This window comes from Suricata suricatta, chromosome X (assembly GCF_006229205.1).
Source record: "Suricata suricatta isolate VVHF042 chromosome X, meerkat_22Aug2017_6uvM2_HiC, whole genome shotgun sequence".
In the NCBI taxonomy this organism is placed as follows: domain Eukaryota; kingdom Metazoa; phylum Chordata; class Mammalia; order Carnivora; family Herpestidae; genus Suricata; species Suricata suricatta.
In genome coordinates, this window is record NC_043717.1 from 73348852 (window position 1) to 73367680 (window position 18829).

Here is an 18829-nt window from a genome sequence, read left to right on the forward strand (position 1 = left end):
AGGCCGATTCAAATTATGTCTTAAGAGGGTTCTTTGTGCCTCTTGAATTTGAATGTCTATTTCTTTTCCCAGATTTGGGAAATTCTCAGTTATAATTTGGTCTAGTATCCCTTCAGGCCCTTTCTCTCTGTCTTCCTCTTCAGGAATTCCTATGATACGGATGTTGTTCTGTTTGATTGTATCACTCAGGTCTCGAATTCTCCTTTCCTGCTCCTGGATTAATTTCTCTCTCTTTTTTTCAGCTTCATCTTTTGCTATAACCATATCTTCTAATTCACCTATTCTTCTCTCTGCCTCGTCAGTCCTTGAGGTGGCTGCCTCCAGTTTGTTATTCACCTCATTTATAGCCTTTTTTTTTTTTTAGCTCATCACGCCTATTTTCAAAGTGCCTAGTCATTGTCTCAGTTGCTTCTTTGATGCTTTTTTCAACCCCAGCGATTAATTTTATGACACGTCTTTTAAATTCTTGATCCAGTATGTTGTTTAGATCTGCCTTGAGCAGTTCTGTGGCTGTGACTTCTTCCTGGAGGTTCTTCAGAGGAGAGTTCCTTCTTCTTGTCATTTTTGCTAGTTTTCTGTCTCTTGTCAGCTTTAAAAAGCTCATTGTGCACTGTGCACCTGTTAATATTACTCTGTTAAAGGAGGCTTATTGACTGTCCAGGGCCTGTCGTTTCAGGAAATATTCTTTTAATGGTGTCTCTCAGTTTCTCTTGTTGTGCCTTTGAATATTTTATTTCCCTACTCATCAGTATTTGGGACTCGCTGTCATGTACACTTTGGCTTGTTTCTTGCTGTAGCTTTACGAAGGAAAACAGACAGACAAACACAGAGGGAACAGAAGCATACAAATGCACAGACAAATCAATCAAACAAACACATGAAAAGGGGGAAAGAAAATGGAGCAAAGAGACGAAAAGAAGAGAAGAAAAAAAAATAAAGGGGGTCAGAGACAACAAAGGATAGTGGACAGTCTAAAAGTGTATGACCAGTTGAGTGGAGAGGTAAGGATGAGATACAGGAGAATATATCTGGATTGCAAGAAGGTAAAAAAAAGGGAGAAAGGAGAAAGGAAAACAAGGAGTAAAAATTTAAAAAAAATTTAAGCCAAAAAGGTAATAATAATAAAAAAAAAGTACAAAAAAAGAAGAAAAAAGGAACAAAAATGAAAAAAAAGAAAAAGGAAAGAAAAAGCAACAGCTCCCCCTCATGGATAGGTGTGGTTTGGTGTGGTAGGTCTCAGAGGCTGCTCTCAGAGGCTCCGCCTTGGTGTCTGCAGAGACTAGAATTGTGGCTCGCCAAGCTCCGCTGGAACTACGCACTGTAGACCACCCTAATGAGTCCGATCTCCTTGTGCCATGGTTGTGCCAAGTTGTATTTTCCAGGCCCGCCTCAGTTCAAAGTTCTAGTCCATGCATTTTTATGCTACCACAGATGAGATGTATTTGCTTTGGTGGCTGGCTTCTTAGGGGAAGGGATCAGTTTGTCTTGGCTCAGGCAGGGATTTCAGCTGCCCCTGCCTGAGGCGAGGTGCGCAGCAGGAGGTGAAGTGCATGCGTCACAGACACAACTATAGATTCCCAGCCCCCAGCCGGGATCGCAATCACGTTGGGGGGAGGGATGAGTTTTCTTGGCTTTGCGCAGCTGTTGCCGGAGGCACCAGGTGCTGCTGGAAAGGAGCTGGGAGTTCCTGCAGCCTGAGTGCACACCCAGGCCTCCACCACTGCCAACTCCCTACTGGGATCGCATAGGGGTGGGGACTATTTTTTCCCTGTTGGCACCCGAGATTTGGGATTTGCGCGGTCATTGCTGGGGGCGAGATACACCGTGGAAATGAGGTGAGTGCTCCCACTCCCAAAACCGAGGTCGAAGTGAGTGTTCCTGGAGCCACCGTAGCGGCGGCCACTGACTCCCCGCCGAGATGGCGCAGGGCTGGAAGCTGTTCTTTCCCTTGCGCCACCTGGGTTCAGGATTTGGGCTACCCCGCAGTTATCTATGGAGTGAGTTTCTCTCTCCGAGCATGGTTAAACGTTCTTTATCTCTTCCCCGGAGACAGTACTATGAACGTGTTCAGTCTCTCTGTCTCTTTCCTTTGTCTCTTGGGCTCCATGCACTTGCCCCGTGTTGGTCTGGGGCTCCCACCTCCCCTGCCCATCTCGGGCTGGCCCGTTTTCCAATCTCCCCAGTTTGCACTCACTCACTCAGGTATCTTTGAGGTTGTCTTCTTTCTGGAGTCTGTATTTTCTCCTTCCACTCTTGCAGATGGGAGTAATGTCCTTCTCAGTTCGATAGATGGGGCAGACGAAGTTTACAGAGCTCCCTTCCTCTCCGCCATCTTGGTTCCTCCCCACCTCATTCTCACTGGCTTTCATAAACCCTTTGTTTCACGTTCGTTTGAGGCCCCAAATTCCCCCCAAGTCCCCTTTTCTGCCTTACCCCCTTACTGTATTCAGTTGGGGGGTTGGGATTGTAAAATGCCTGAAGGGAGGGAACAGATGAGAACTGCCATTTTCTGAACAGTTGTCTTGCGTCAGAGACCCTGTGTAGTAGGTAGGTAGGTAGGTAGATAACATGTATACATATATAGTCCTATATAGAGATGTACAGATATGGGTAGCATAGTACCCCTGTGAGTTAGAGCTTGTTGTTATAGTGAGACTAAGAGGTAGTGGGATTGTTTCCTCAACGCCATGCAGCTAGAGAGTAGCAAACCCAGGATTCAAACCCAATTTGGCCATCTCTGTTTACGTACCACATTGCTTCCTGAGGGCCCTCTTTCCCGGTGGGAAGGTGGGAAGGTGGGAAAAGCTCTTAATATGGAACACTAAGGCCATGATGAGACTCTGGCTGTCCGGTTTTGCCTGCTTAGACAGAAGAGGTTTGCTCCCTTCACTTGGGTAAAGAAAGGTTGTCACCTAAGATGCATAGCGTGAGTCCCTTGTCTGCAGATGGTTGACCAGACTGTCTCTTGCTCTTGAGCCTCTTTAGAGACCTCGATTTAGTCCCCTTGTCATTTCTAAGGCTTTTTAGATATTCGACTGTATCTCTTTTAAGGACTCTCAGAAACAGTACAGCCTGCCAAGCGCCTCTACACACACAGACACACACACAGGCAAAAGGCCAGAATCAGAGACGAAATCAGATTGAATGCTCATTTCCAACCCTGCTCTGGATCTCTATTTTCTTTTGCAGAACTTCCTTTTCTTCTTACTTTTCTGTGGTCATAAGTAGGCTTTTTTCTAAACATTCTGGTTGTTGCTTTTCTTTGTGACTTCATGCTTTTTTGATATAACTGATCTCACCCACCTGTGGTCTAGGGGGAATATGTATGAACCTTGACTTTCATAAAACAAGTTATAAGGGGGCATTGATTTTCATATACTCTTAAACATATATTTGTAGGGAAATACTTTTGAGCTGAAGCGAGATACTTCTATAGCCACCTTGTTTTGTATTGTGTTTTAAGCATTTCACAGCAAAAAAATTTTCTGTTTCTTATGATGCCCTGTGAGGTAAAACGAACAGGCCTAGTGACCCCAGTTTAAAAACAAGAAATTTTAAGACCAATTGACTTGACTGGCTTATCCTTGTTCTGTGACACAGACAAGTTAAGCTACTTGTCAGACATCACACACACATTCTTTGCCAACAGAAGCACCTAGATGGGGCCCAACACAACCCTGAGTGCCATTCTGGGGAGATTTGCCCTATCTCACCCTCCAGCCTCAGGTAGATCTCTCTTTGGTTGCTTAACCCAGTCTAGAACACAGAGGCCTTCATGGCCCGAAGGCCTGGACTGTGAGGTTGGCGTTCCACCTTAGAAACTTTTGCCAGCTCAGCCTGACACTGATAAGCATTACAGGGACTTTCAGCCCTTTGAACATCAAAGTAGAGCTTCTATTATCTCACGCTCTTCCCAGGTCATCATTGGACTAGGCCTTTTCAAATTAACGAAGCATGGCTTTCATCTCATGTTTAAAGGTAGAACAGCTCAAAGTGAATTTTCCCAGGGTTGGGGAGTATGTGTCCTATGTTAAGGCACCCAAGGCAGCACTATCCAACAGGAATTATTAACTTGCTAACGATGACTAGTTTGCTAGCTAATCAAGACCAGATGTCAGAGCCCTGGAATCCTATCATTGCAGAGTCCATATTCCCATTTCTTTTGAAGGCCAAGGCTTTTTTCTTACCAGATGGGCTCTCTGACCGGAGGTCTGAGCACCGGTGGCGCGGAGCAAGATGGTTTCCCATTTGTAAGAGGCAGGGAGTGCCCTAATGGCACCTGGGCTCATGCCGTGGTGATCATACCTACTGCCTCTTTGCTACTGCTGCTCACAGAGCCTGCCATGTCATTTGTGGTCTCTCATTCCTCAAACCATTTTCTCAAATCTGTCACTCTCCATTTCTGGTCTTGGACTTTGAGGAGATGCAAATGCTAGGGCAAGTCTTCTCATCAAATGATTGGACTTGGCTTCCTTCAAGCATAATCACCCAAGTTTGGGCTTTCTGTCACCTCATTCTCATTGTCACCAAGGGAAGGGTTAAGAAAACCAGAGTGCTTCCTCCCAAGGGCAGCAGGGGGACCAGGGCCAGTGGTTCATTCTAGATTAAGCATGTCTCATTCCAAACAGGTGATGAGCTCATTTTCTTAGACCCTCACACAACCCAGACTTTTGTTGACATGGAAGAGAATGGAATGGTTGATGACCAGACTTTCCATTGCCTGCAATCCCCACAGCGAATGAACATCTTGAACTTGGATCCTTCTGTAGCATTGGTGGGTATCTGAAGGTTAGGTGGGCCAAGAGATATGACAGCACCCTGTTAGAAATTGGTTCCTTGGGAGTCATCCAGGTTGCTAGGCAGGCGGCAAGCGTGCGTTCAGAACCAACCTCTACGAGGGGTATCATAGTGTTGTAGGGAAAGGGTAGACTCGGAAGACAAACTACTCGAGTTGGAATCCAGGCCCTGCCACACACTAACTATGGACTTAGTGGGAGTCCCTTAACTTTTCAAAGCCTCAGTCTTCTCATCCCTAAAATGAGCAAAACAATAGTTCTTTCACCATAGGGTTGTGTGGCATACGCTGTGCATCAGGCACTCAGCACAATGCTGGATACATTGTAAGCATTCTACAAATGTTAGTTATTATTAGTGTTATAGTCATTCCCTTTTTACATCTAGCCCTCTAATTATTGCCACACAGGCACAGGGAATAAGGTGGGACATAGGGAGGGAGGGGAGGGAGGGATAAGAGGGCAGGGCCTTCCAGGTGCATAGTGCTCATTTCTCTGGACACACATTCCAGGGAGTTACAGGGGTTCCCTCCCCTGGAAGATGGCTCTGAGAATGGGGAATTGTCTATAATTCTAATAGATAATTTCCTTAAGGTGAAAGCCATCTTATTAAGTATCGCCTGTAGCTAAAAGTACTATTTGGCTTTTGTCCAACAGTTTGGCTGACTATTCTTTATGGATGTGTCTGTTTGTGCACTGAATGCAATGGAATTAACCCCATGCCCTGGAGACTGGCCTTTAAGTTACTGTGTCACACAGTATGAGGGGAGAGGGATAAGGCGGGCCAGGGACAGGAAAGAGAGGGAGGGAGGGAGAGTGGGAGGGAGGGGGAGACAGAAAAAGAGGAAGAGGGAGAGATGGAATGAACAAGTAAATGTGTGTGCGTGTGTGCGCAGGTGAGGTAATGACCTAGGAGAGAGAGAAATCCAGCCAGTCTTCTTCATTATTGCCAGAAGACACATCTATAGAGAGCAGCCCATGTCACAGCTTTGGGTTGGTGGCTCCATCTTGCAATACATAGGGCCTGATTTGGTGCACATGCCCAGTTCTAAGTTGCATTCTCTTGTTTTCCCCCCAAGGGATTTTTCTGCAAAGAAGAAAAAGACTTTGATAGCTGGTGTAGCCTTGTTCAGAAGGTATGTATGTTTTTCTTAGTCTTAAAAAAAAAGTTGTTCAGTACGATTCCTTTTCAAGACCGTTTCTCATAGTAGCCTAAATCGAGCCTGCTAGGTCTTTATTGCAAGAGAGAAACTAAGATGTGGAGGATTTTGCAGAACCTTGGGGGAACCAAAGAAAAACTTTGGGTTGAAATATGCTTAGTTTGTCAAGTGAGTGATGTTTAAAAAAATTTTTTTATCAGCGCTTACTATTTATTTTTGAGAGGGAGACACAATGTGAGTGAGGAAGGGTCAGAGAGAGAGGGAGACACAGAATCTGAAGCAGGCTCCAGGCTCTGCACTGTCAGCACTGAGCCCGATGTGGGGCTCAAACTTATGGATTGTGAGATCATGATCTGAGCCAAAGTTGGATGCTTAACAGACTGAGCCACCCAGGTGCCCCAAGTGATTGATATTTTTAGCTAAGTAATGTTTCATCTCATTAGGCCTATGAATTATATGAAATAGTCCATGAATATTCTACCAGTTTAACTTAAAAATGCTGATTTCATAGAGTTCAGCCTAAATTCTTTCTTATTCCGTTCATAATGCTGAAATGGTTGAAGAAACTAAACTAGTTTTCTATTTGTTTAGTTGTCCATTTAGTTTCCTATAGTCCATTATGGTTTAGGAAACTTGTCTTTCTCTCAACTCTCTCATTTCTATAAAGTACAGGCATGTTGCCATTAAAGGAAACACGATTTTCAGGATTCTGTAGATACCAAAGCAAGATATTCTTTCTTCTTGGTATTTTGTGTAGAGGGGTATTGATAGTGTTTTGCTAGCTCACCAATCACTGTATCTGCCCCTCTCATCCTTCCTCCTAACACATGCCAAATTTGTGGGAGACATTGACAAATGCGTATGGAAGGAGTGGAGATCACAGGGAGAAGTTTAAAAAGCCATGGATGGGGTGGCAGGAGACATGTTCTTCTATCTGCAAGAAAAAAAGGTTGCGGAGATGGGAGCCCAGAGCCTCTTGCAAGTGTAAAGAGGGCGTACTTACCTTCACAAGAGAATAATTGACAGTAATGTCCTGAGCTAAATCTGAACCCCAGTTAATAATTGACTGAGACATAATGGAGAATTGTATTCTAAAGGCAATGCTTAACATTTCAGAATGCAGCAAAACTGTATTTACACCACATTTAAAGTTCAAATGAAGGGTGACTGGGTGGCTCAGTTGGTTAAGTGTCTGACTTCAGCTCAGGTCATTATCTCTCATGGTTTGTGGGTTCGAGCCCCGTGTTAGGCTCTGTGCTGACAGACAGTTCAGAGCCTGGAGCCTGCTTCAGATTCTGTGTCTCCCTTTCTCTCTGTTCCTCCTCCCCCACTCATGTTGTTTCTCTCTGTCTCTCAAAAGTAAATAAATGTTAAAAAAAATTAAAGAAAAATCACGTTCAGGGGCACCTGAGTGGCTTAGTTAGTTAACTGTGTGACTTTGGCTCAGGTCATGATCTCATAATTCATGGGTTTGAGCCCCACATCAGGCTCTGTGCTGACAGCTCAGTGCCTGGAGCCTGCTTCAGATTCTGTGTCCCCCTCTCTTTCTCTCTCTCTCTCTCTCTCTCTCTCTCTCTCACACACACACACACACACACACACACACACACACACACACACAAATAAACATTAAAAAATTAAAAACAAAGTTCAAATGAACAGTCTCTTATAAGACTATGTCATCTAAATTAGGACATATACCTTAAGTGTTGGGCTAAAAACAAAACCATGCCAACATGTACCAGTATTGTCTTGGAGCAGATTTAGTGTAATTAGCACACATTTCTTTGGGGCCAACACTTCAGGAGCATCTCAGCCCCATATTGAGTTAGGCCCATGCAACCTGGACCTCCTGAGGACCATGGGCAATGAGTACTGGCCTTCCATCAAATACCCTCTCCGTGGGCCCTCCTTCCTGGCTAACAGTATCTAGAATTGAAGAGGGCTGGGTCTTTCAATGGGTCAAACAGAGGACAGGTGTGTTGGCTAGGGCTTTGTTTTCACCTTTCAACAACCAGGCCTCTCTCCCAGGGTTTGGGATCACAGATGGACAATTGGGCAGAAATGTAGTAAGTCTGAAATGTTTACAACTGTTGCTGTGTTTCCTCAGGAAATTCTAAAGGAAAATTTAAGGATGTTTGAATTAGTTCAGAAACACCCATCGCACTGGCCTCCCTTTGTTCCTCCAGCCAAGCCGGAAGTGACAACCACCGGGGCAGGTAAGCCATTGGTCCGGGGCTCTTGGTCCAGCAGACCTACGCGTAGCAGTTGTTTTATGAGACAGAAGCAACGGTGGCCCATGCTTTCCATGGAGTGTACAGTTTTCACTCAGCTGGTCTGATCAAGGAATGGTGTCTCTGATGACTTTAATCTACTGAGGAATTGATACTAATTTCCAAGAGGGGCAGGAGAAGAGAATAAGCTCGATGCAAAAGTTCCATGCAAAGTCAAAATGCCTAGAACGTTCATGGTCCAGTTCAAAAAACAAACCAGAGGCCATGGGTGATTCGAAAGGTACTTCAGTGATTACAGAGCCTCATGCTCATCACCGTGAATAAGACTAGGTAAAAGTTCAGTTATTTTGCTTCTTTATAAAAAATTTCTAGCACTTGTCAGTGGCCCAACTTGTGGGTCTCCTCCACACAAGTTTTTCTGCAGCAAAACAATTAAAACATGCACAGTCTTGGAGTGCCTGGGTGGCTCAGTCGGTTGAGTGTCCAACTTTGCTCAGGTCATGATCTCACAGTTTGTGGGGTTGAGCCCCATGTCAGACTTTGTGCTGACAGTGCAAAACCTGCTTGGAATTCTCTTTCTCTCCCCCCCCCCCAACTTGTGTTCTCGCTCCCTCTCAAAATAAATAAATAAATAAATAAATTAAAAGAAATTTAAAACATGCACAGTCTTAACTACTGAGTACCGTGCCGACCACTCCAACCTAAGTGTCAAGCTTTCTTATTTCTCATTTCCATATCCTGATAGAATTCATCGACTCTGCTGAACAACTAGAGGAGTCTGATCTGGAGGAAGATTTCGAGATTCTGAGCGTATAGAATAATGAAACCTCAACTCAGCGATCTGTCTTCCATCTGGCACCAGAAGAACACAAAGCCTTTTCATAACACTTTTCTAGTCAGCAAGTGCCTGATATGCCAACAGCATACAGACTTGATAGCAATCATGACTGAGCCAATCATCGTTTCTCAGAAAACAAATAAACAACAGCAACCTTTCTCCAGAACGAACTAGAACAATTATGGAATGTAGGAGCAGAAAGATTAGGAGCCGTCCCTCGCTTCCTGCTTGTCTTACCTGGCCACCGCGAGTCTCCAGCTACTGAAACAAGGAGGTGTAGGTCTGGAAGACAGCACCAGCAGAGGACAGATGGTTACCCTGTGCTTCTTCACCCTTTCAGGTGTGACCTCTTTGGGGCTAAATACTAAGAAGCAATCTATTCTCCTGCTCTAATAATAAAGTGATTGCATCAGGGAGAGAAAGGTCTTGTTAAATTATTTGAATATGTATTTTGAATAATTACAATTTATAACAAAAATGTGTTAAAGAAACTACGTCAAATGTGCACTCCTTGGCCTCCTTCCTATGTGAGGGAACCTCACCACCCGATGGGTTACTGTCACTGTCCTTAGGGATGTTTTTTCCAGATGTCACCCTGTCCTTAAATCATGATTGCTTAAATCGGGGGTCAGCATACTTTTTCTGTGAAGGGCAAACTAGTAAATGTTTTAGGCTTTGTGGGCCATGTGGCCTCTGTCACAGCTACTCAGCTCTGCTGTTGAAGTACAAAAGCAGCCATAGACAGGGTGCCCACAAATTAGCCTGGATGTAAGCCAATAAAACTTTATTTATAAAAACAGGTGGCGAGTTGGGTTTGGCTTGCAGGCTGTACAGTTTGCCAATCACTGACTTAAATGTTTATTTTGGGAAAATAAAAAATTGTGTCTGAATTAGACTCCACTTTGCTTGACAGCTGTAATTAGAAAAAATATTCGCACGATGACATTTAATCTTAAGTGCATCAGATGCCATTCCAAGCCACTTCAGGATGAGCAACAGAGCAAATCTTAAAAGCGCATTTTCATCAAATTGGCTTTGCTAAACACTCTCGTGGGGATGTACTTCAAGTCCAAGTGGTGTCTTGCCACTTCCCTCTCCTTCCCTGTTAACTTGTGTGCATTTCACCGCCCTCGTCCACCGAGTCCCAAGGAAGGCCAGCAGCCACCGCTTGAAAGCCCACACCAAACCCAGTTTGCTTTGTTTTACTTGTATATTTAGGAACATTAGGACACTTGTTCCCTTAAATTCCATTTTATTCTTTTTTTCCCCAGTAGGCAGTATATTCCAGTGGTTCAAAAATCAAAAGGTGCAAAATGGTGTGCAGTGAAATGTCTCTCTCTCTCAGGTTGGTTCCCTTCTCCGAACGCTCCCAGTGTCATTACTTTCTTGTTTATTGGTCCAGAATTCTGTATTCTGCATATACAAATATATGCATATATGTCTTAGATTTAGTTTCAACAACTTCGTTTCTCTACTTTTGATTTGTCTATAAAGCATCCTGAAGCTCCAGAGCATAAAAACCCATTTCCTGTACTCTAGCCCAGACAGTTGTAGGCATATTTTGAAACATGTTGTAGATTGGTTACCTTCTGCCCTTTGAATTTAGTTGTATTTTTCCTGCCTCAGTGTTTTCTTATAAAGCTCAGCTTGTATTAATAGGCTCACGGCGATGGGGGTGGGGTGAGGCTCACAAATTGTAGTCATATAGACTTTAGAAAAGTTTTCGTCAAAGAATGTCAGAAGAGTCAAATGTTGATATTTAATTCCTTTTATTTGCAATGTACAAGGCTGACACCATGCTTATTACTGAGATAGGAGGTAAAGGTAACAATAACTCAGATTATACTAATTATGCTTGGTCTGTGTTGGCACAGTTTACATAATATTTAAAGAAATAGAATCACCTGGAAGGAATCACCTCATGTCAACAAAGCTAAGTATTCTGGGAAACTGATAATTACAGAAAATGGTGAAAACACATCCCTCTGCACAGAATACAGTGCACTTTATAGTCAACTCAGGTTTGCTTTAGGTCTGCCAACTGCTGAAGAAAGGAGTGTGCTCGATTTTGATGAGGCTTAAAAATGTATTAAAGTCACTTAACAGGCTACCTGTGAAAGAGCAGTTGGATGGACATTTTAGTGGAAAGTCTGTAACAACAGCCTCAAAGTGTAAAGGACCCAAAACACCAGATCTTCGATCTGCCACATTGCACACATCTGGATGTCATTTGAAATAAACAGGGACTTTTGAGAAATTGGGACAGGGGATTTGTCTTTTCATTCCTGGAGTCAAAAGCAAAATTCACACCTCCTTACTCAGCACCTCTCTCCTTGCAGCCTGGGACACAGGGCTGTGGTTCTCATTGCCCTTTATATGCCTGGCTGCATTTGGGGCATCCTCTGCTCTACTGTGGACCAGGCCGAGTCCTGGGTCTCGGGCCTGGGAGGGAGCCAGCAAGGAGGAAGTGATTTGTCCAGGGCCCTATGAAGTTAATGAGCTGCTCCCCTGAACACTATGGCACCCAGTTGTGCTCACCCTCCCAGGAGGCAAAGCTGGCCCCGGGCTACCAGCTGGCCCCCATGCCAGGTCTGCTGCCTGCCTAGACACAGTGCACCTCCTTGAAGAGTGAGAGCTTGCCCCATGCAGGCTTGAGCCATCCATGAACGTTTAGCCAGAGAATTCTTGTTTTTAATGTGGAAACACTGGGTTCTGGTTTAAGCCAAATAATGCGTGGTACTCTCTGGACATAAAGAGGTGACTTAATCAGCTATTATGAAGAGCTTTCTGATCAAGCCAGTGGTCTGAGGAAGCAGTAGCCCAGTGGGTCTTTCTGAGGTAGCCATGAATCATCACACAAACATCCAGATCAAACAGTAGCACCAGGTTGACTGAAATGGGACAGCAGATCTCGGTAGGTGGGCTCACCCCTTGGGCCTGAGGGTTGGGGCGACCAGTGTCCAGTAATCCAGCCCAAATGCGACTCCAACGTACAACTTGACAGGTAGGCAATAGTGTTGGGCCTTCCTTCTTCAGATTGTTGGGGTTTGTGAGGTGACTGTTGTGTGGGAAGGGGAGGGCAAGGGGCAGGGTGGCAGGTGTCTTCCCCTACAGGCTTTTCATACACACCTGGCAGCGGCTGACCCGGGTGTGGAGCTGCCCAGCCTTCAGTGTTTCAGACACAGGTTCCTCCCTAAACTGCTGCCTCTCTTCCACCGTCGTCAGCCAGAAACTGTACTTGTTAGCAAAGTAGTGGCAGGTGCCCCGGGCCCCACTGCACTCGATGAAAGGAGTGGCACGGAAATCCTCCAGGCAGGAGCCAGGTGAGACCAGGGACTGGCCTCCCCCCTCGGCGCCAGCGGCAGTATGCTGAAACAGACAGGGTGAGTGTGTGAGCCGCACCCTCTGTGGTGCGGGCCCTTCCGGAGGTCCGGGCTCTTGGCTCGGCCCCAGCATCCAGAAAGCTGTGGTATAGAACCAGGGGCCGCTCGTTCTCCCTCCCCTCTTGTAGCTCCTCAGGGCCAGGACCAGTGTCCTAACCCACTGCACTTGGGCAACGAGTACATCCCGCCAGCGTCTCCCAGACTGCCGCTGTCCCACTGAGTCCCGAGGTGTGTTCACTGCCTCTCCACAGATCTCCACAGACAAGTAAGTCTGAGAAAGGCTGTATTAAGGAAGATTCCGTAGGTTTTGGAATGCAGGTCGAAGGGCCCTTGTCAGCTCCCAGCCTTTGGTGGTGTACTCCAAGAGAGAGCACGGGCAATGCTCCACAAAGTGGCTAAACCACGGGCCCCTCCCCCAGCCTATCTATGAATAGCACTTACTCTGTTGCTTGCTGAGTACAAGTGGGCCTCGCATCTGGCCTAAGTCCTGGCCCTCACTTCAGGGCTCCCTCAGCATACGAGGCCAGGATTACCCCATCAGTGCCACTCATTAGCCCATAGTCTCCAGTCACTGTACCCACAGACAGCGGTCCCTGTCTCTTCACCCTCCATCCCCCTCCTCCCTGGGTTATTATCTGGACCACAAAAGGTGAAGAAGAGGCTTCATACACTCCCGGCTCGGCAAACGGCCAATGGGACAGATGGCCAAGCCGGACACTCAGAGACGGTGTACCCTACAACTCTTTGGGACACTTGGTCTCCATCTAAGTGACCTTTTCTGATAAATGCAGCATCAGAGTTTTCCTCATTTTGATCCTGAGAAAACTTTCTGGAACAAACGACAGGCTTCCCTGCCTTACTAAATGACAGACACTGTGTAATTTACATTTTGCACATTATCGCCGTGAATGTTGGTTTTTGTGTTGGGCAACCCTGGAAGGGCCCCATACCAGGGACACAGCTTGTAGAGTCCTTAGGCCACCTATGAATTTTCTCCCTCCTTTCTCGTCTTTAGTAGGCACAACTTATTGCTTCAAGGTGCCATAGTAGGCAGTCCAAATTCCCACCCTTACAGGTCTTCAGGAAAATATATTCTGGTGTGATAGACTTGTGTGTAAAATAAGAGCAAAGAGATCCTCAGTAAGGTGTTAAGAGCGTTCCCACGAACAAAACACACGAGATTTTGCAAAGCTTTTGTACCATTCCTTGTGGAAGCTCAGGGGCCTGTCCAACGTATTTCCCAGTCTGGGTAAGGATAGGAAAGGATGACAGGTGAGGCGGTTCTATATTCCTTTGGGATAAGCTGCCCAATTCACACAGAGCAAAACAAGGAATGGCCTCATCCCAGGTAAGTGCACCGATGTGAGGAAGCCTAAAGCTTTGGTGCAAGCTAACAAAGAAGTTCTGGCGAAGCAGGGTGCTTCAGTGGGTGCCACACTGATTTTCCCTGCGAGTTATTCTGGCCATAAACCTGACCCTTTGCTCATTTAATATCCCTGATATTCCCGGAACGCCGTGTGAGGGAGCTAATGCCTCCTTGGGCTTACAGACATTCTCAGCTCTTTCTTAGCAATGCGTACAGCCTTCCCACTGAAACAGAGAAGCAGCAAAAATCCCAGCAAGGAGGTAGAAACACAGCATGCTCTCCTCTGAGCCTTTCAGGAGGAGATGGCAGTTGACAGAGGGGCCTGGGAGAGGGGGCAGAAGAGGAGAAATGCCTGTGCCGGGCCTGAGCAATGAGAGTGTTACCCGGCCTTCAGCGGACACAGCCACTGTCTGTCCACCGGGATCAGATGTTTCCTCCTTCCCTTGCTTGTGTCATAACTGAAGCAGGCATAGAGATGTTAGGCCCTTTGCCAGTGATTCATCGATATTCTCACCCCTGAACCACTGGGTGCAAACTGTTCCCTTCTAATCATACTCAGAATACTAGTCATTCATGCAGAACTGAGCTTGCTTGGTCTTTAGCCAAGGCCAGGCCAATCATGTTCCTTCTTTTCAAAATCTGTGGTTCCTATCTCATGTCCCCTGGGCCTGAGGACCAGCCTGAGGCACCTTCCCAGGGCTCCCTGCCCTCCATCTCTTCACTGGGGAAAGGGGGCGGTGCAGGGCCTTACCATGAGGAAGGAGTACCCGATCCAGAGGCTGCGCCAGCCCAGGGGGCACTGCGGGATGCTGATGTCCTGACTGTGCACAGCAATGGCTTGTGAGGGCGCCTCGCACACAGAACAGCGGCTGATGTACTGGGGAATCTGGGTCTGGCCGACGGGCATCATGGGAATGGGGGCAGTGGTGGACAGCCAGTAAGATTTATCGTTGCGCCTGGCATAGTGGCACACTTCATTGATGTTGCAGTAGATGAAAGGCATGGTGCTGAAGCGGGGCAGGCAGGAGCCAGCAAACCCTGGGAGGAGAGAAGGTGGGCAGAGGCAGGTAAGGTCTGGCTGGGAGGCGGGGCTGAGATTATCCCCAGGGCCATTAGGACTAGACTACATGGGTTTGCATGCAACTGCCTGGACCGGAGCAGGAATGCCCCTCCTTACAATCCTGGCACACTGTACATAGACTGAAGTCTGTGGCTCAAATCCGATTTTCAGTGCACCAGGAAAGACAGAGGGAGAAGGAGAGGGAGAGGGAGAGAGAGAGAGAGAGAGACCCAAGCAGGCTCTGCACTGTCAGAGCAGACAGAGCCCGAAGCCAGCCTTGAACTCAAGAACCATGAGAGCAACGTGAGATGAAATCAAAAGTCAGACACTTAACCAGCTGAGGCACCCAGGTGCCCTGAAAATAATCTTTTTATAAAGTGCCTAATGACTCCCTAATTAACCTGCTTTGTAATACAAGCATTTAATAGACCAAGTCAGCACGCCTGTAGACAAATACAGTTAAGTCTTGGGTAATCACCGTTGCCTCACAGGTCATCTTGTTACTACTACTAATCACTAATGTTTAATGGATACTTAATATGCCAAACATTGGTCTAAGAAATTTACATTGGGTGATTCATGCAACTCTTACACCACCCTATGAGATAGGTTCTAGAATTAGCTTTGTTTCCACTAAGGGGGAAGTGAAAGCTCAGAGGGGTTGAATAACTTGTCCGGGCTAACTCTAGTAAGTGGTACCACTTGTGTAGTAAGTGGTAGAGCCAGGGTTTAAAAACCGTTTCTTAAATGTTTTTATTTATTTTTGAGTGAGCGTGTGCACGAGCCAGTAGGGGAGGGGCTCAGAGAGAGGAGAGAGAGAATCCCAAGCAGGCTCTGCACTGTCAGTACTGAGCCTGATGTGGGGCTTGAAGCCATGAACATTGAGATCATGGCCTGAGCCAAGATCAAGAGTCAGACACTTAACCCACTGAGCCATCCAGGTGCCCAGACCCAGGGTTTAAATCCGGGTGTGCCTGAAGCCTGCTGGTTGTTATTCACTACCCAACAGTGGGCCCACCAAGGCCTGAGAGGACCGAAGAGGTGGTTCTTGGCTAGCGTCAGAGCTGGTACTTACCCAGATCCTGGTTGTGGGCTTTCTCCTGCCCCTCCACGAACAGCAAGCTGTAACCCACCCACAGCTGGCTCATCCCGACGGGGCACATGGGCACCTGTTCCGACTGGCTGTGCTTCACCAAGGTGTAACCCACTCTCACGCTCTGCCCAGGCATTCCAGCCCTCCCGAAAGGACCCTTCTTCCCTGGAGCTCCTGAGAGGGACAGAGCAGAAAAGTGAGCCGATCATACCAGCAGCTACCGACGTTGTGCTGAGCATTGAGCAGGGCACACTGTATACACACGTGTGTTAGCTCACTGGATCCTCATAATAACCTTATCCCCCCAATTTGTGGATAAGGAAACAGGCTCAGAAGTCCCACAGCTGGTAAGCGGTAGAGCTGGAATGCCGCGTCAGAGGAATGCAGCTACGGAGTCCCCTGTTTGAAAATGCATGCGATCCAGCTTTCCCCCTACAGCCTCCTGGCCTTGAGTCCTCTACAAGAGGATGAGGGGGCGGAGGGGGCTACTTCTTGGAGCCTGCAGGCTTTCAGCAGACATAACTAAGTATACCTGCTGAATCAGAGGCAGCAAAAGCAGTATTGGGGTTGGCAGGGCAAAATCACCCCCTCTCTTCCACCCATGCAGATGTGGCTAATTAATCACACGGCTTTCCCACCAAGCCTCGAAACTATTCTCTACTCAGGACAACGGATTTGCCATCTCTGATATAAAAGGGGAGGTAAGTACTGGCCATATGTTATCCTGAATTGTCTTATCCCCTGAATCATCCCCCACCCATCTAGGTCAGAATCTGTGGGCAGAAGATGTGGGGTGCAGGGCAGGGTGCGGGGCATGCTAGAGTACAGTCATAGCTCTGAATAGCTAGAAGAGAAACCAGAAAAGGATTTGGAAGAGTCCTTTGCCTTCCAGAATGTAGGGCGCTAATCCTCCACAGGTGGGAACAAATGGAACACAGTTTGGTTTGTCAGGCTCCTAGTAGTGCCAGACTTTACTGCCAGGTTTCCTATTTCTTAGCTCTGAGATTCTGGCTTACTCCCAAGGCCTCATACCCTCACAGAAACCCTCTGCCTCTAGTGCTGACATCACCAGACCTTCAAATCCTGGAGGGCCTTGCAGTCCAGGGAGGCCAGGATCACCAAGAGGCCCAGGTGGGCCGGGGAGTCCATTGAGACCATCTTTGCCAGGGATGCCAGGCAAACCTTTGAAGCCTGCAAGGAGAGAAGGCCCACAATGGCGTACTCAGTGGGGGAGGTCCAGAAAAGCCACCCCAGAGGAAAAGGACTCAAGCGTCATGCCCAGGACTCACCAGCAGAGGGTGCATTGGCCATGATCTTAGAGCCTTCAGGGCTGAGCTTCCCCGGCTAGTCCTTAGTTTGAATCTTAGTATCTCTGTCCTGGGACCATCACGCTGAACTTAACCTTTCTGAGCCCCCTCACACTATTTTCTCCTCCCTTCCACTCCTCCAGCGACACACACAATGCACAGAAACTGCCAGTGTCCCATGTCAGAAGTGAGAACCCCTAGGTCCAGAAAGACTACTAACTTATCCCAGTTGGTGCAAAGCTGGAATTCCTGTCTCTCCAGCCCTGGGCTTTTTCCATTGCTTTTTATCCCGAACCATACACCCGCCTTCCCTCAGCAACACATTAGAGAGAGACAAGCTGGCTGGAGCAGTTGCTATGCTCTGCCCACACATTCTCTAAAGCCAAGTAGAACTGCTGACCCAGCTGGCCCTGCTTCCTGGCAAGAAGCTTGGGAGCTTTGTGAAGGAACAGAGGAGATAATAGATGCAGGTTCCCTCATGGGGCTGAGGTTCCCGCCAGTTCCTTCAGCCTCTCAGCCAAGGCTGCCTTAGCTCCCCGAGAAGTCCACTTTCTCTGGTGTCCTCCTTACCTTGTAGGCCCACAGGGCCTTGAAACCCAGGGTCTCCCGTGAGGCCAGGGATGCCATCGATGCCTGGAAGACCCATGGATCCTGGAGGAACCTGGACAGCTTCCGCAGTTGGTGTTTGTCCAGGAGCTCCCCTGAGTCCAGAAAAGCCTGCAGGCAAGTCGGGGACATGGGGATAGCAGGTGGAGGCAAAGGAGGTAGTCAGCATGGGTCCCCAGAAGCCTTCCTTTCTACGTCGCAATCATCAGCTTTCTTTTCCGGCCCACCCCTAACCCCCCGCCCTGCAGTGCCCACTGGATACCTCTGGGGTGACTGTCACACTTTACACAAATGTCATCTTTACCCATCTATCTCCCCAGTGAATTGGGAGATTCTTGAAGGCAGGGAATGGGTTATATTCATCTTATTTCTTCAGGGCCCAGGACAGGGACTGGCACATGGTAGGCAAGTCAGGAAATATTTGTTGCAAATAAAGGGGGACTGAGCTTTGGTTCAGGGCTGGAATGGTTGGTTTATTCACTTACTGGTCAGAGCACAGGGCCAAGGAGGCCAAGGGGATGCATTCAACCTCAGAGGTTCAGTCGGCATCAGAGCCTAGGACCCTGAGCCTGGCCTGCTGGTTTACTAAGGGAAGCCAAACAAGCCACTTCACTTACTAATTCATTGAACAAATATCTCTCAAGTGCCTTTATATGCCACACCCTGGTAGATTAAGGGGTGGAGGAGTGAATAAGACAGATCCGTTATGGGGATTATGGTCTGGTGATAAAAATGAAAAACTCATAGCCTGACAAATACCATTAGTCTTACTGCAAGTCCTGAGTAGTGCTACAAAGGAAATGAACAGTCCAGTGACAGCGACAGGGAGCAGAGGGCGCTATGGGGTGGAGAACCTGCTTTAGAAAGAGGGACAAGTGGCCCCTTACACGCAGTGACATTTAAGCTGAGGCCATTAAGAAATTAGAAGGAGTAGGGTGCCTGGGTGGCTCAATCAGTTAAGCGTCTGACTTTGGCTCAGGTTCTCACAG

At 47.3% G+C, this 18829-nt stretch overlaps 2 protein-coding genes across 4 annotated transcripts in view; one reads left to right on the plus strand and one right to left on the minus strand.

The window, feature by feature from the left end:
• The window catches only part of ATG4A (autophagy related 4A cysteine peptidase), a 70612-nt gene extending 59330 nt beyond the window's left edge, over nucleotides 1–11282 (plus strand). For all 3 annotated transcript variants that reach the window (XM_029931104.1, XM_029931105.1, XM_029931106.1), the window contains 4 exons: nucleotides 4629–4774; nucleotides 5873–5929; nucleotides 8064–8172; nucleotides 8933–11282. In XM_029931104.1, coding sequence (XP_029786964.1) covers nucleotides 4629–4774; nucleotides 5873–5929; nucleotides 8064–8172; nucleotides 8933–9003 — 383 coding nt within the window. In that variant the 3' untranslated portion in view covers nucleotides 9004–11282. The remainder of the gene's footprint in view (nucleotides 1–4628; nucleotides 4775–5872; nucleotides 5930–8063; nucleotides 8173–8932) is intronic.
• COL4A6 (collagen type IV alpha 6 chain) overlaps nucleotides 10778–18829 on the minus strand; it is a 70031-nt gene continuing 61979 nt past the window's right edge. Inside the window, exons 39-43 of the mRNA XM_029929683.1 lie at nucleotides 17805–17951; nucleotides 17002–17118; nucleotides 15910–16101; nucleotides 14526–14812; nucleotides 10778–12394 (exon numbers count right to left, since the gene is read on the minus strand). Of these exons, the coding sequence (XP_029785543.1) occupies nucleotides 12134–12394; nucleotides 14526–14812; nucleotides 15910–16101; nucleotides 17002–17118; nucleotides 17805–17951 (1004 nt within the window). The 3' untranslated portion in view covers nucleotides 10778–12133. The remainder of the gene's footprint in view (nucleotides 12395–14525; nucleotides 14813–15909; nucleotides 16102–17001; nucleotides 17119–17804; nucleotides 17952–18829) is intronic.